The 15,338-nt window shown below is 41.9% G+C and overlaps 1 protein-coding gene across 1 annotated transcript in view; it reads right to left on the minus strand.

The window, feature by feature from the left end:
- The window catches only part of GABRG3 (gamma-aminobutyric acid type A receptor subunit gamma3), a 597,918-nt gene extending 583,410 nt beyond the window's left edge, over positions 1-14,508 (minus strand). The window contains exons 1-2 of the mRNA XM_057494689.1: positions 14,456-14,508; positions 9,287-9,435 (exon numbers count right to left, since the gene is read on the minus strand). Of these exons, the coding sequence (XP_057350672.1) occupies positions 9,287-9,435; positions 14,456-14,508 (202 nt within the window). The remainder of the gene's footprint in view (positions 1-9,286; positions 9,436-14,455) is intronic.
- Between the last annotated feature and the right edge of the window lie 830 nt (positions 14,509-15,338).

Below are 15,338 nucleotides of genomic sequence, written 5' to 3' on the forward strand. Positions count from 1 at the left end.
GAGCACTAAATTTGAAAATTAGAAAATAAGGTCTCAAATCAATGACATAACCTTCCATTTTAAGCAATTAAAAATAGAGCAAACTAAACCCAAATTAAGCAGAAGTATAGTAATAATACAGATCCAAGTGGAAATCAGTGAATTAGACAACAAAAATAATTAATCTTCTGATTTAGTAGGTCTTGGGGTTGGACCTGATCTCTGTACTTTTAAGAGTTGTCCAGGCAATTCGGATGCTAAGCCAAGTTTGTGAACTATTGGATGGGTCTCCTTTAGAATCACTTCAAATCATATTCTAAAAAAGTATGATTTTTACATCTGCATTTGTCCCTCAAATGTGAATTAGGAGGATAACAAGCTAATCAGTATGGGCACACTTTATAAAAAGATCTGTAAGATATTTTGGATCAGGATGCTAATTACAGACTGATGAAATGCCGACAGCTGAATAGAAATCTCAGCATAAGACAAAGCTTTTATGACAGTGGAGCTGTCTGAGGGCTCTATTCTGCTATGCATAAGCCAAACTGAAACAGCAGCCAAGACAGCATGTGGGTCTGGGAACACCATGGAACCTGACACTTTATGTCCCCTCTCAACAGGCCAGGTGTTAGAATCTAATTCTTATAACAGGCTTTGGATATAGTTTTACTTTTTCCATCTAAAGATGGAAACCTCTTGTCACTGAGATTGTTTCTCTCTCTCACTGAATCTGCTGGTATCTGGCAAGAAAACCCATTAATTAGAGACCAGATCTTTTCTCATCACTCAAACACTTTTTAATCTACATGCAACTATTTTGCTGAATTTCTGCAGGAGTAAACTGAATAAACATAAGAAACAAACCATTTGTTGTTCTATAAACTGAACTGAATATTCAAATCAAGTCCAGTCATTAGATTATTCCTTGGGACATATGAGCTGAGTGATTCATCAAATTACATATATGAAAAAAATATAATGTTTATACATCGAGACCTCATTATATGTTCCCCACAAGGAAAAACCAGCCCGGTCAAAAGTCAAATGAGCTGAACTGCATGCATAGACTCTAGTACAGCCTTGCCTTACACAGAATTCTGCCTTAGGTAAGAAGTGCCACAGTGAAATCCCAAGTGCAAAGGCATGTGTGCAGAAAGCAGCACTGCCCAAAATGATGGGGGAGACGTGGGGAAGGGCCACCTACTACTGCGTGCTCAACCAAAGTACGGTCTTAGCCCCGTGTCCTCTGAATGCCTAATTAGTCTCTCACAGTAACGACAGGTATAATTTCTCCAGAAAAATTTGTTCTCCACCTCCCTTATGCATTTGAATTAACTTTGTGAGAGAATCAGTTAACTAGATCTACAGTAATAGCTTTTACTTCAAGCACAGCAATTAAGAATGTCTGTTTCCTCTCCTCCTACATCTGTTCTGAGTAGCATGAATACATTTGAATTATTTTCTGGATATATAGTAATTGCTGGGAAATGACAACTCACCTGTCTGTATAGTAGGCTATGGTGTTTAGGCTGATCTAAATTATAGTTGAGATGGCCACCTGATGTGCATTAAGAAAGAAAAATATAGCTTGACTTAAGTTAGAGGGGTTGCCTGGAATTCAGTGCCCAGCTAAAGCAGTTAGATTGTGACCCATCTAGTTTGCTACATTTTTGGGACCCCAAAATGTCACATAACCTACCTCCAACTACCTCTTCCTCTGACATACAAGCACCTACACTTCATCATTCATACTTCATTCCTTTGAACTAAAACATTGTCCCTTATTTTTTCTTAAAATACTGAAACCATCAGGATGAGGGACAATTGTATATATCCATTATAAACTATTTTATCTTAATGATACATTCTATTCTTTGTAGAGCCCTTCACACATTGCAAAACTCTCTCAAATCCAGGGACCCAATCTCCAAACCCTGTGGCAGGGCATAGCAGAAGCTGCCCCACTCACACACACCAGAAACCGGCTCAGAAATACATGGGGGCTTTCTCTGACTTCCCACTGGCTGATCAGGCCTCTCAGAGATGTCACATCTATGACCAACCATCTTTCAGCATTCATTTTTCACTTCATGGAAAGAGTAACTATGCTTATAATTTTTCATTGAAAGATGTTAAAGAGAGGCATAATATAAGGCTTGCTTTACACATTATACTTTAAGGCTCACTTATTGTTTCTTTTAGTGGTTTTAATATATATTCTCTGCAACAAAACTAACTCCTGACCTATTTGAGGTCACAGTCCCACTGACCAGCCATTTTCTCTTTCCTCTTCTTCACCCAGGAGCCTTACCCTGGATTGGGCAGCAGTTCCTCTTGCAGATCCAGCGGGGAACTGTCCGGTCACTCAGCACTTCTGAGTCAGTGCCTGGCTGCTGCCGTGTCCAGCTCTGGCAAGCCTGGCCTCTCCTCCAGTGCTCTGAGTCAGGTGGGGCGCAGGGGCACCCACCTCTGTGGAAGAGACTGGGGTGTCTGGATATGTCATGGAGCTACTGCTCACCTCTTCACCCATGCAACCAGCTTCCTCTCATACTGGCTGGTTGTCATTCCACACTTAGAAGTTTTAACTAAACTGGGAATACGAACTTTAAAAAAGACTGTAAAAGAATCCACATATGCAAATACCAGAGGGAAAAGAATAGAAAATTAGTTCCTCTAGCCATGGTCACAGCCAAGAGAAGATTATTCAGATGTTCTGCCTAAATTAAATGAGCTATGGGTCATTTCTATGTATTGCACATTCCCTCAACGTTCATTTACCTTTAAAGGCCAACACATAACCTATGTTTCCCACCACAGATTATATTTGGCCTAAACCATCCAGATTATGGAGAGGGAATTTCTATTCTGTAATAATTTATTTTCAGGAGAGTGGATCAAGTTTCTTGAAACTCTAAAGGGAGAGAAATTCACTCAGGACATTTCCCTTTATTTTCACAATTCTCTTATTAAAAGGTTTATCTTCCTCCAGCCTTGTTGAGCCCACATGACAAGATCTGTTCCCGAGATAAATGACACCCTGCATAGCCCTGAACTAGTAAAGGACCCAGCTGAAGTATCACTTCGAATGATGGATAATTCAGGATAGAGAACTAAAACAGATACAACCATAATTCAGAAGTTAGTTGAGGAGAAATAACAGCTGAGGAAATAGTATTTTTAAAACATAATGATCACAGTTTGTATTATAAAAACTAATTAGAGGATTCTATGTGGGTATGTTACTTCTATGCAACATAAATGTATCTGTTCTTTTCCACCTATTTTTTGTTGACAAAAACAGTGATGAGCCATTTAATTTATTTCCTGATGTTGGATCTTCGAGGATGTGGTTGGACTATGTATGTTTGGAGATGCCAATATAAACTGATGGATCTATAGTTAGGAATTGGGGGACTGTGTCCTGTGGGAAAAAGTTTAATTCTCAGCTACAAAACTGTGGAAAGTATACACATATATTGCAGAAACTGTTTCATGGTGACACCACATCAAGTCATCTTCAATACAGTCCTTCAAAATGTACCATTACCATTCCAAAGGTGAGAAACAGATGCTAGAAGACATTCAGGGGAGAGGCAGCTGATCCACCTAGGAAGGGAGGTGAGAGGGATACAGGTCATGGAAGAAGGCTTCTTGTAGGGAGTCACGCTGGGGCTTGAATGAGCTCAGTGCAGACATGGGTGAAACGGGTTAGGAAAACTGCAAGCTAGAATGAGAGAACCACAAAAGCAAGGATCCAGAAGAGGAAATTAGGAGGTTTGGTGTCCCTGAGGGTATAACACATGATGTGCACTAAGGTCAGAGTGACTTAGCTCTTTATGTCACTTTGAGAGGCTTAGACTTCATCCTACATGCAAAGAGGAGTTTTCAAGGAATTCAGGCAAGGAGTGCCTTAAACAAGTTTGCTTACTCCAAAGTGGGAATACCAATATGAATTCCTAACTGCTATTTGGAGATCCCTTTCCCCTCTCCATCAGAAGAACCCAAGCACAGACTGTGCCCCTGTTGCTGCCCACCTGTCCATACCCAGACCTTGGTGCAGAGTGAATGCTCAGTATGTGTGAGCAGACTGGTTGGGGAGGGAGGTAATGATATGGGAGGTGAGCAAATAAACTGATAATTACAATGAACTAATGATAGTCCATGTACAGCACTTAGTTATATAAATATAGTTGGATAGTGCCTTGATGAGGAAGCACGATAGTTATAATGAAATAGTCTATGTGAGAAAAAGAAATTCAGATTTTTATAAGAAATTATCCTTTAAAGCAGAGCCTTTCTAAACCATGAAAGAAAATGGTGTCTAATCCAGTATGTTTTACCAGGAGAGCTGTTCCTGGGAAGTTGCTCTGACTGAATGTCAGTGAACTGCTGGATTTTGCCACTCAGACATTATTTAGTGTGTAAGTGAGACAGAAAGAGGAGCCCTGAGAGGCCCCCCAACCCCAAAGACTCTCATCCAGTCGCTCTGTCACATCAAGGGCCACGAAGCCATGCACGGAGAACTTTTCAAGTCAGGAAATCAAGAGGAGCATCCCCCATTATAGTATAACTTTTGAGAACCAAATGACATGAGGTTTTAGAAGAGATGCCTTTTAAAAAAGAAGCATTTCTTTCTTAGTGTGTCTTAAGCTGTTTTACTTAGAAAATCCACAATTCCTTATGTGCACAATGGAAAAATAAAATCTTTAGAATGGTGAATTCTGCTTACCTGATGCACATGACAAAGCCTTAGTATAGCCCCTTCCCCATGGTGCAGTTCTGTGTAAATGCAAGAGGAGGGCCCTGTTTTGGCATAGGCTTACCTTGCATTTTCTATAAATTGTCCAATAGCTGAGCGATCTAGCTATAGTCAGGGAGGACTGGGTTGAAAGCTATGCTCACCCTCATTCAACGAATGTCTAGTCTTCTACTTCACAAGGTGAATGTGGGAGTCTTACTTATTTTTGCTCTAAGGTCTAGCACAGTGTCTGACAATTAATGAGGAAATTAGTAATCTCAATCTTCTCTTCTATACAAATGCAGAATTGCTGCATGTTCTTCACATTGCAAAGACTTTTTATATAATCATAATGGGAAAACTGGTCACAACTGAATTTATGAACTTTGTGTAACACTGATTTAGATGTGTTGCTCACAGACTAAATATCTTAAGCTGGCAGGAAGTCCAAGAGTACTTTGGCTCCTCTCGTTCATTGTATAGAAGAGGCAACTGGGACACAAAGAGGACGTGTGCTTCTACACTGCACTGCACAGGCACTGATCTCCAAACTTCCTGCTCACTACTTCACGAGGATTTTGAAATTCTGTGCCTTTTGGAACCAGTGTAGTTCTATTTCCTGTGGCAGGTAAGTTGGAGACTTGAGCCCCATTGAGAAGCAGAGGGAAGGGTGGCTGGTTACTGTGAGGTTTGTCATGCTGCTGGACTTTAAATGAAAGTCAGCTCCATGAAGAAGAGGAAACAAGTCATTTCCTATGAAAAATGTGTCTGTTACAATCCCTAGGTTCTCTCACTGTCACTGTAAATATGGTGCAGGCCTGTACCAGCAACTGCATGCATTTCTCCCCTGGCCAAACACACCACTCTTGTTTGGGCTTGGATCAGGATCAATTTTTTAATTTATCAATTGTTAATGTATCAAAATAACTGATAGAAAAACAAGATAGATAATCAGCAAAGATATAGAAGCTCTCAACATGCCATCAAACAACAGAATCTAATCCACCCAACAACAGCATAATACACATTCTTCTCAAGTACTTTCTCAAGTACCCATGAACATTCACCAAAATAGACCATATTCTGAGCCATAAACCAAATATTGACAAATTTAAAATAACTGAACTCAAACAGTTTGTTTTCTGATCTCAATGGAATTAAACTAGAAATCAGTAGCAGATAAAAGGAAAAATTCCAAACACTAAGAAACTAAAACACATCTAAATAATCCATGAGTTAAGGAAAAAAGTCTCAAGGGAAATAAAAAACACATTGACCAGAATGAAAATGAAAATACAACATATCAAAATCCATAAGATGAAACTAAAGTAGTGCAGAGATGGCAATTTAGGGCACTAAATGTTTACATAAGAAAAGAAAAATCATCTCAATTCAAGAACTTAAGTGCTACCTAAGAAGGACCAAGTAAACCCAGAAGAAAGCAGAAGAAAATAAATAGAAAAGAAAAAAGCACATTAATGAAATTGAAACAAAAAAGCATTAGGGAAAAACAACTAAACAAAAAGCTGGCTCCTCAAAAAGGTCAATACATCAAAACTCTAGCAAGATGACAAAGAAAAAAGAAAGATGACATAAACTACCCGTATGGGAATGAAGCAGAGGATATTAGTACAGGTCCTACAGATCCTAAAAGGATTATAAGGGAATATCATGAACAATTCTACACACATAAATTTAATAACTTAAAATAAAAGGACCAATTCTGGAACAATACAAGCTCTCACAACTCACCTAATATTAAATTGAAAATTTGAAGACATTTATAACTATTAAGGAAATGAATTTGTAATTTTTTTAAAAAAAACAGAAATCTCTTGAAGCTGAGCATATCACTGAAGAATTCTATGAAATATTTAAAAAGAGTTAACACAAATTCTTACAAATTCTTCTCCAGAAAACATGAGGGAGCACTTCCTAACTCATTTTATGAAACTAGTATTACCTGATACCAAAATCAAATGAAAACTGTTAAAAAAAAAACAATTATAGACCAGTGCTCCTCACAAATAGAAATGCAAACATCCTTAATGAAAAATAGCAAGTAGAGTTCAGCAATATATTAAAAAAAGTTTTTGAAATAGAATATCACACATGATAACTGAGTGGGGTTTATTCTGGAGATGCAAGTCTGGTTTAATATTTGAAAATCAATCAACTTAATCTACCATATTAGCTGGCTAAAAAGAATCATGTAATCATATCAATTGATGCAGAAAAAGCATTTGGCAAAATTGCATACTCATTAATAATAAGAAAAACATTCTCTCAGGAAACCAGAAATAAAGGGAATTTTCTCAACTTGGTAAAGAATACATACAAAATACCTATTGTTAAGATCACACTTAATGGTTAAAGACAAATGTTTTTCCTCTAAGATCTGAAACAAGGCAAGATGCTCACTTGTACTATTGCTCTTCAACATACTATTGGAAGTTCCAGCCATTTCAATAAGGCAAGAAAAGGTTAGTAAAAGGCATAAAGATTGTAAAGCAAGAAATAAAACTCTGATTAACAGATGACATGATGCACATGGAAAATCCCAAAGAACTTAACAAACAAAACATCCTGAAATTAGTGAGTTCAGCAAGTCAGAGGACACATCAAGTTACAATAAGCAACTGTGTTTCTATATACTAGTAATGAACAAAGGGAAAAAGGAATTTTAACATATACTACCATTTACAATAACTCCAAAAACATGAACTACTTAGCTGTAAATATTACAAAACATATACAGACTTGTATACTAAAATACTTGCATGCTATAAACCACTGGATGTACAAAATTAAAGATAAGGGGAAAGACACATCAGATTCATGAAATAAAATATTCAACATAGTAAAGATGTCATCCTTCCCAAATTGATAAAAAATTTAACACAAGAATTTTTAAAGAAATAGATTATTCTAAACATCATCTGGAAAACAAATGGATTACAAGTTGAATAATTTTGGAAAAGAGGAATAAAAAGATTGAATTATTCTCTAATTTCAAGGCTTATTATATAGCTAGAGTGAGCACAACTGTAGGTATTGACACAGTGATAGACACATAGATAAAACAGAGAACCCAGAAATAGCCCATGCCAGCCCAGTCAACTGACTTTTGACAAATGTGCACATGCAAATGAACAGAGGAAGAATAGTCTTCAGGAAATGGTGATAAAGTAACTGGATATCCATAGGGGAAAAAAAACGGAACTGAGCTCTAGACCTCACACCTTCATTCCATATGAAAATTAACCCCAAACAGATAATGAATTAACTGCAAAACATAAAATTACAAAACTTTTAGAAAAAAAGGAGAAAATCTTCAGGAACTAGGGCTTCATGGAGAGTTCTTATACATTATTCCAAAGCATGTTCACAAAAGATTAAAAACCAATAAATTGGACTTCATCAATATTAAAAATTTTTCCTCTGCAAAAGATCTTAAGAGGATGAAAAGACAAGTTACATACTGAAAGAAAAAAATTTAGGAACTACATCTGGCAAAAGGAATTGTATCTAGAATATATAGAGAACTCTTAATAATGCAACAGAAAAATAAAATTGAACAAAATAGTCCAGTTTTTAAAGGCACAACTAATATGAAGAGACATTTCAATAAAGATATACTTTTGGCAAGTAAGCACATAAAAATATGTTCAGTATCACTAACCATTAGGGAAATGCAAATTAAGGCCAGAAAAAACAAAGGGAAAGAGAAATATCAACCTATTTGATATACACCCATTAGAGCAGCTAGAATGAAAAATAGTGACAATACCAATTCCTGGCAAAGCCACAGAGAAACTGCATCTTTCATAAATTGCTAGTGGGAATAGAAAACGGTACAGACACTTTGGAAATGAGTTTGACAGTTTCTTAAAAAACCAAAACAAACATTCATCATATGACCTAGCAATCATACTCCTGGGTATGGATCCCAAAGATTAAAATCTTAAGTCCACACAAAAAACTGAATACAAACATGCATTGTCCTTTTTCTGTAATAGGCATTAACTAGAAAAAAAAAACAAAATGTTCTTCAGTAGGCGAATGGATAAACAAACTATGATCAATCCATTAGATTTCTCAGCAATTAGATTAGAAAAGACTATACACACAAAAATTTGAATGGATCCCAAAATAATTTTCTAAGGGAAGACAAGCCAATCTCAAAAGGTCATGTATGTGACATTCTCAAAATAACAATACAGAACTGGGGAACAAATTAGTGGCTGACAGGGGTTAAGAATTTTGGAGGAGGAAGGAGGGTGTGACTACAAAGGAGTAGCAGGCAGGGAACCTTTATGAAACAGTTTTGTATCTTGACTGCAGCAAGCATTACACAAATCTACACGTGATAGAGTGATATGGAACCAGAAACACACATTGTACTAATGCCAATTTTCTGGTTTTGATCTCATCCTATATAGTAATGATTTGTGTGATTCTACTTCTATACAACTTTCTGTGAATTTATAATTATTTAAAATAAAAAGTTTAAAAAGACTTCATCACACTGTGTTTTCTATTGAAATAACAAACATCAACACTCACTTCCAATATCCGGCCTCAGTTTTTTATCATATTCTCTTAGCAACTTGTTGAGAATCAAAGTCACATCAGTATCTTGGGATTTAGGAGCTAAGACCCACTTCTGGTTTGATGATGAATCTTCATATTCATCCTCTTCCACCTTTCTGGACCTGTAATTACAGCACAAAGTGTGAAGTATAAGTAGTAGCAATGGCTCCAAGTGTCTTAAGCTTGACTCACCCAAGCACCACTGAAATGGGTAGGAAGTACCCAGTACCCTTGACCCAACCAGTGGATTACTTCTAAAATTAAAAAATAAAACACAAAGTAGAAAAATTAGTAAGAATTCAATAGAAAGAATGCCACTCCTATTAACAGAGGAGGATATTTTAATTAAATGTCACAGGATTTCACATGCACCTTCAGTAGACACTGAGAAGTAATCAGCAGGCAGTCAGCCTTCCTCGGATCCACCTTGAGAACCTCTGAAGGTCAGAGCACAAACTTCCGGATGTTTGTGAGATGGTGACTTTCTCATGATGTTTCCACCCCCCACTGCCAAGACCTCATTTTAGTTGGAGGGGAGAATAGCTTGCAGAAAGGCACCCACTGAAAGAGTTGAGTCTGATTTCTGTGCTGCTCATGGAGCCTGGAATCTTTGGTCTAGACAGACCTGGGGACTTTATGAGGTAGTCGACTTGGCCAGCACTCATGTGGAGCGACAAAGAGCAGAGATGTTAGTCGGTGAACAACCTCTGGCCATTTTACATGAACTCCTACAACCCAAACTGATTCATGTTTTACAGAGCTGGCTAATACAGACACATCAAAACACTGAAATCTTTCTAATGTGTCTTCATCATTTGGCCCCTTAATAAATGGGTCCAAATGAACACCTAAGCAACTCTGAACCGGGATGAACATGACCTCCACCTCTCCTGGGTGATACACACTGACAGGAGTACTTGGAAGAGACCTAAAAATGACAGGCTAGTTTTATTAGCTGAGTGAGGCCCTCTGAACAACAGCCACTTGGGCTTGAAAAGAGGAGCGTTTCCTGCCTTAAAGCAGCATTTCCAAGGGGATGCCATTTACCAGGGTGAGAAAACTTGTAAAACAAACACACAGACTTATGTTCTTACAGCTGGTCATCGTGCATACCTTAATGACTTTTTTCTTCACAGAAGAGAACAAAATATAGAATAGAAAATTGCACTGAGGTTTACTTATCCCGACTGGGTATGAACTCACTTTTGCTTAGCTTCCCAGACAGAAGCCACAATTTTAACTCTCTCAGGGTAGTTGTACTCTAGGACATAAGTTTCTTTAAGTTAATTTTTGGAATTGTCTAAATTATCTGTCATGAACATGAAATAAAGGAAAATAATAAAATTCCTAAAATTTATTATCTCTACTTCGTTTAAATCCTCAGAATCATGTACATATTATATATAATAACAATATGTAATATGTAATATAACATGATTACATGTTTAGAATAGATAATATATAACTATATGTATATATCATATATTATATTTATGATTTTTTATGAGTGTTAACTAGTCTTAAATTAAACTAGAACATGTAAGATAATCTAGGTCTGGACGAATATACACATGTATATGAAATTTTGATAATGAGTATAAGGCATATGTCTCACAGACTGACCTCACATAAAATTTTCCTAGGCTGCTCCTAAACTATAATTCTAGTTCTTGAATAGAAGAAATAGAAGGTTTAGCTAGAAGGTTAAAGTTATGGCTAGAGGTTAAAATATACCATCCATGGAAACTACAGACTGCCACGGATTTTTATTCATACCGAACAATCACCATCAACTTATACAATTGGGACACATATTCACAAAGTGGTATGCTGCATTTCATTATCTGTAAAACTGAACTTTTACAAATAACACTATGTAATTTAAAATGTCACCATAGGCTATTTTATCTTATATGGATATTAATTTTATCACGTTGCCAAAAAAAAATAAGTTTCTGCAGGACATGGACAGCTGGGACAGCCCACAGGACCTGGCATTTAATTCCAGAGCAACAGCATTTGGCAGCAGCAGAATCACATATAACATTCGAGGAACTTTCCAACTTGACCACAGGGCTTTCCTGCTTCGTCTTCTCTCCTTCCCTCTCATCTTCTTTCCCCTTTCCTTCTTCCCCGCTCCCCAAGACAGCTCGCCAGCACAGACCAGACCATGCTCTCCACACTCTGCTGTTTTCTCTTGCCCCGATGGTCACAGGTACAGAGGCAGAGCACAACGCCTAACCGCCTAACTCTTCATCAGTTCTCTGTGTACACAGACTTAGTTTCTGAAAAATACTTTTGAGCTTCTTCAATAACAGGTATTCCAATGAGCCTAATTCTCCCTCTAGTGGTCATGAGAGGGATTTCTTGAAATTGCATAAGCTTCCTTAGGGGGCCAGGGTGGGTGAGAGGTGGAGATGAGAAAGGAAAGGGAAGGAAACAGCATTCTCTCCCACTCCCTCTGGAGGTAAAGCAGGACTGCAGCTCGGCGGCTGGGTTGGGTTGGGCAGAGGGCAGAGCGTGGCAGATGCTCTTGGTCCCAGAGAATGAAACAGAAGCCTCACAGTGTCGTGACACACCACTCGCCCCGCAGGAAAATCCTTCCTTTGATGAAAACCAAATCTCATCTCAGGGGACTCAGTAGAATGTGACTAAAACAAAAATGTTCTGTTTTTTTCCGAATTGTAAGCAGGTTATATATCATCTTTATGACTGTTCTGTTATCAGGACTGTTAGATCCTAAACACCATCACTGCCATTAGCTTTTCCTTAAAAACAAATCAGCGATGTACTGTCATCCTCAAACAACTGCTCAACTCTCAGATGTTATTTTCATGTCTTATACCCTCCCTTCCACCAGAAGGACACAGACAAAGTCTGAAGTATTTTAAAACATTAAGAAGAGCTGTTAAACCTCAGAAAACAGTAAAGCACCTGCAAGATACTACCAGGGTCTGGGTGCAACTTGGTGCATTTTAATGCTTACTAAGTTCATTATGGGTGTCAGAGTGGGGTGCTTTTCTCTTCACAGAGTTGCCAGGCCACCACCACAGAGTGCAACTGTGAGGACATTTTCCCAGGGTCTTCAACACCAGGAAGGTATTCCAGAGTGCAAATGAGAACTCTCTCAGCATTGATAACACTTTTGAAAGATGACACTGGACATCAGATTATTTTACATGTCTGTAAAACCCATTCAAAGAACAAAGCCACTTTCAAAGGAGAGAGAACCATATGGCTATAAAATCAGTTGAAAATTTGGATTTATTCCAGCTGACATGCAACCTCTTTTCTGAAGACCAGAGAACCAACCCAGATACAGCATATTAAAATCATTTACATCTGCCGTGGTGATATGGAAGAATGAAGACTCTCAAGAAACTGCATGTGTATGTGGGAATCCCTAGAAATCTGACTGCTTCAAGTTAGATACTCAGGTACCTTCCTGTTAAGCATGTAAAGTAACAAGGGAAATAGGTTGTATTCCTTCTAGCATGTTAAACATCTATAGACATAAATAGTTGATTGTCTAACCCTGAATGGCAGGTCACCTTATCCAGCTGGTGACAATAGAAAGGTCATGTACTTGTGACTTCAGAGTTAGGTAATACGACTTCAGACCTCTACATGGTGCTGTCTGCTGCTCTCTCTGCCTCAGAACAGAGATATATGCAGGCAGAGTCAACCTCAGAAAGCGTGCTTGCCCTGCCAACCCCTCCCAGCCCCGCTCTCTCCTTAGACAGGAAAAAAAGACATAAGTTGAAAGGCAGAAGGAGACTGCCCGTCTGAGAGAGGCGCCTGTGAGTCACCAGTGGCATCAGCTGTCCCTGGCACACCACCTACCTCTCACACTCAACTCCACCACACAGACAAGTAGTGTGGAGGGGAGGAACAGGGCTTCCTTCCTCCAGGCCAAACACCCCCATCAACGATGGGAAATGAGAACTGGGGGCCCCTTCCAACTAGTAGGACTTGTTAATGTGCCTCCCCACTTCACAAGTATGAATGAAAATGCAAGACCTCTGAGCACTACCTGCTGACACCTGCAGGGCATACAGCCTAGAGGAACAGTCTCTTGCTCTCTACCCAGATCCCCACAGAAAAGAAGTGTCAAAACAAGAGTGTTTGTAGGACAGAGGTACCCGAAAGTTCTTGGGGTGGGAGTTGAGGGAGAAGCAGGAAGCTGCTCGAATTTCCAAAGCTCAGGACAGTCTGCAGGCTCAGGACCAGAGGTCTGGCCTGGGAGACAGAATTAAAGAGACCAAACCCAGAATCTCCCGTTCTATTTACAGTAACAGGGTTTAACCCTTCTGATCCCACCAACTTTCCATGCTTATGAGTTATCGTCATCCCTTCCTGGACTATTTCCAAGAGCTCATGAACTGGCTGGTGGTGTGGGAGGAAGGTTAAAGATATTTATGGTATGATAATTTATTCCAAGTACCAGGCAGAAGCTTTATTATCCATCTCAACATGCTTGCTTTATGGGGGTAGGTGTGCATGTGTTCCTGTGTGTGAAAAGTGGCTCACCTAGAAGAGGTGCATGTGTGTAGTGTTCGTGTGTATTGGCAGGACCTGGGAAGGGAAGCCTTCCTGAGAAGCAGGGCTCTCGGCTGCCCATCTTGCCCCAGTCTTCCTCCACCTGCCTCCAACCTGGATGTTCTAAGCTCAACTGGGCAGATAGAAAACCATGACTCCTGGGTCCGGGGAAATTTCAGACAGATGGAAATGACGCATAATGTTGGTCCATGCGTGTGTGAGAGCCCCTGGAATACTTGGGGGCAGGGTAAGGGGTAATAAGGAGGGAGACACCACCAGTCCCTTAGGATACTGGTTTCAAAACCCCCTAAAACCACCAGATCCTACAAGCGTCAGGAGAAGAGCCCATTAGTCTGAGTCCCCACATTCCCTGCTGCAGGGAAGGCTGCCGCCGCCCAGCCTGGCGGATGGCCGTGCGCAGGGGGGAGCCAGGACAGGTGAGGTGAGGGCCGGCTGCCCGGCCTTCTCCTCCCGCCGCCCGGGCGGGCCGAGCCGCAGCCCAGCCGACGGCGGGGCGCGGGGGACTCCGGCCACAGACAGCGCCCCCGCCGCCCTCCCGCCCGGCTCGGAGCCGCCGGGGCTGCGGGCCCGCGCGCCACTCACCGCGCGTGCAAGCCCGAGAACAGGCAGAGGAGCAGCAGCAGCTTCCGGGCCATGGTGCGGCGGAGCCCGGGGCGCGGGTCCGAGGCCTCCGGCCGGCCAGGTGCGACTCCCCGGCGCGCCGGCCTCGCCTCGGCGGTCTCGCTCTCCTCCCCGCGAGCCCTGCGATGCCTCGGACTGCGGCGCGGGCCGGGCTCGGGGCCGCCGGGCCGGACAGGTGCGGGCTGGGGCGGCCGGCCGCGCCCCCGACGGCCGGCGGTGTGCGCGCGCTGCTCGGGGCGCTCGTGGGACCCCACTCCGCGGCGCGCCGCCTCCGCCCGGCCCCGGTCCGCGCGGCGGTCCCCGGCCCGCAGCCGCCCGCCCCGCGCGGCGAGCCCGCCCCACCTGCAGCCGCGCGCCGGTGCTGGTGCCGGTGCCGGGGCGGGGCGGTGGGCTCGGCGCGGGGTGCGGCCGCCGCGCTCGGAGGTGGGGGCAGCCAGGCGGCCGTGCCTCCGGCGGCGCCTCCGAAGCGGTCCCGGCGGGGAGGAGTTTCCCCAATTACACGCTTGACAACGCGCGAGGCGAAGGAAGCGAGGCTTGAATGGACTCGGAGTTTGAGGCCAGGGAAGGGCGGGGCCCGGCGGAGGCGGGGAGGCTGGGGGTCCCCGCGCGGAGCCCGGGAGGGGCCCGGGTCCGGCGCCTCGTCGTGGAGAGCGAGCCCCGGCTCCGACGGGGTGCGATCACCCTGACATTTCACCACGACGCAGAGGTTCTCCGGCCCCGCCTGAACTCCTGCCGCCGGCCCCGCTCCGCGCGCCCTCCCCTAAGTGCGCCATAGCCGGGGGGTGTTTGCCCGCAGCAGCCCCGCCGTGCGGAGACAGCAAGTGCTTCAAGTCCCCCAAACTCC

This window comes from Manis pentadactyla, chromosome 18 (assembly GCF_030020395.1).
Source record: "Manis pentadactyla isolate mManPen7 chromosome 18, mManPen7.hap1, whole genome shotgun sequence".
NCBI lineage: Eukaryota > Metazoa > Chordata > Mammalia > Pholidota > Manidae > Manis > Manis pentadactyla.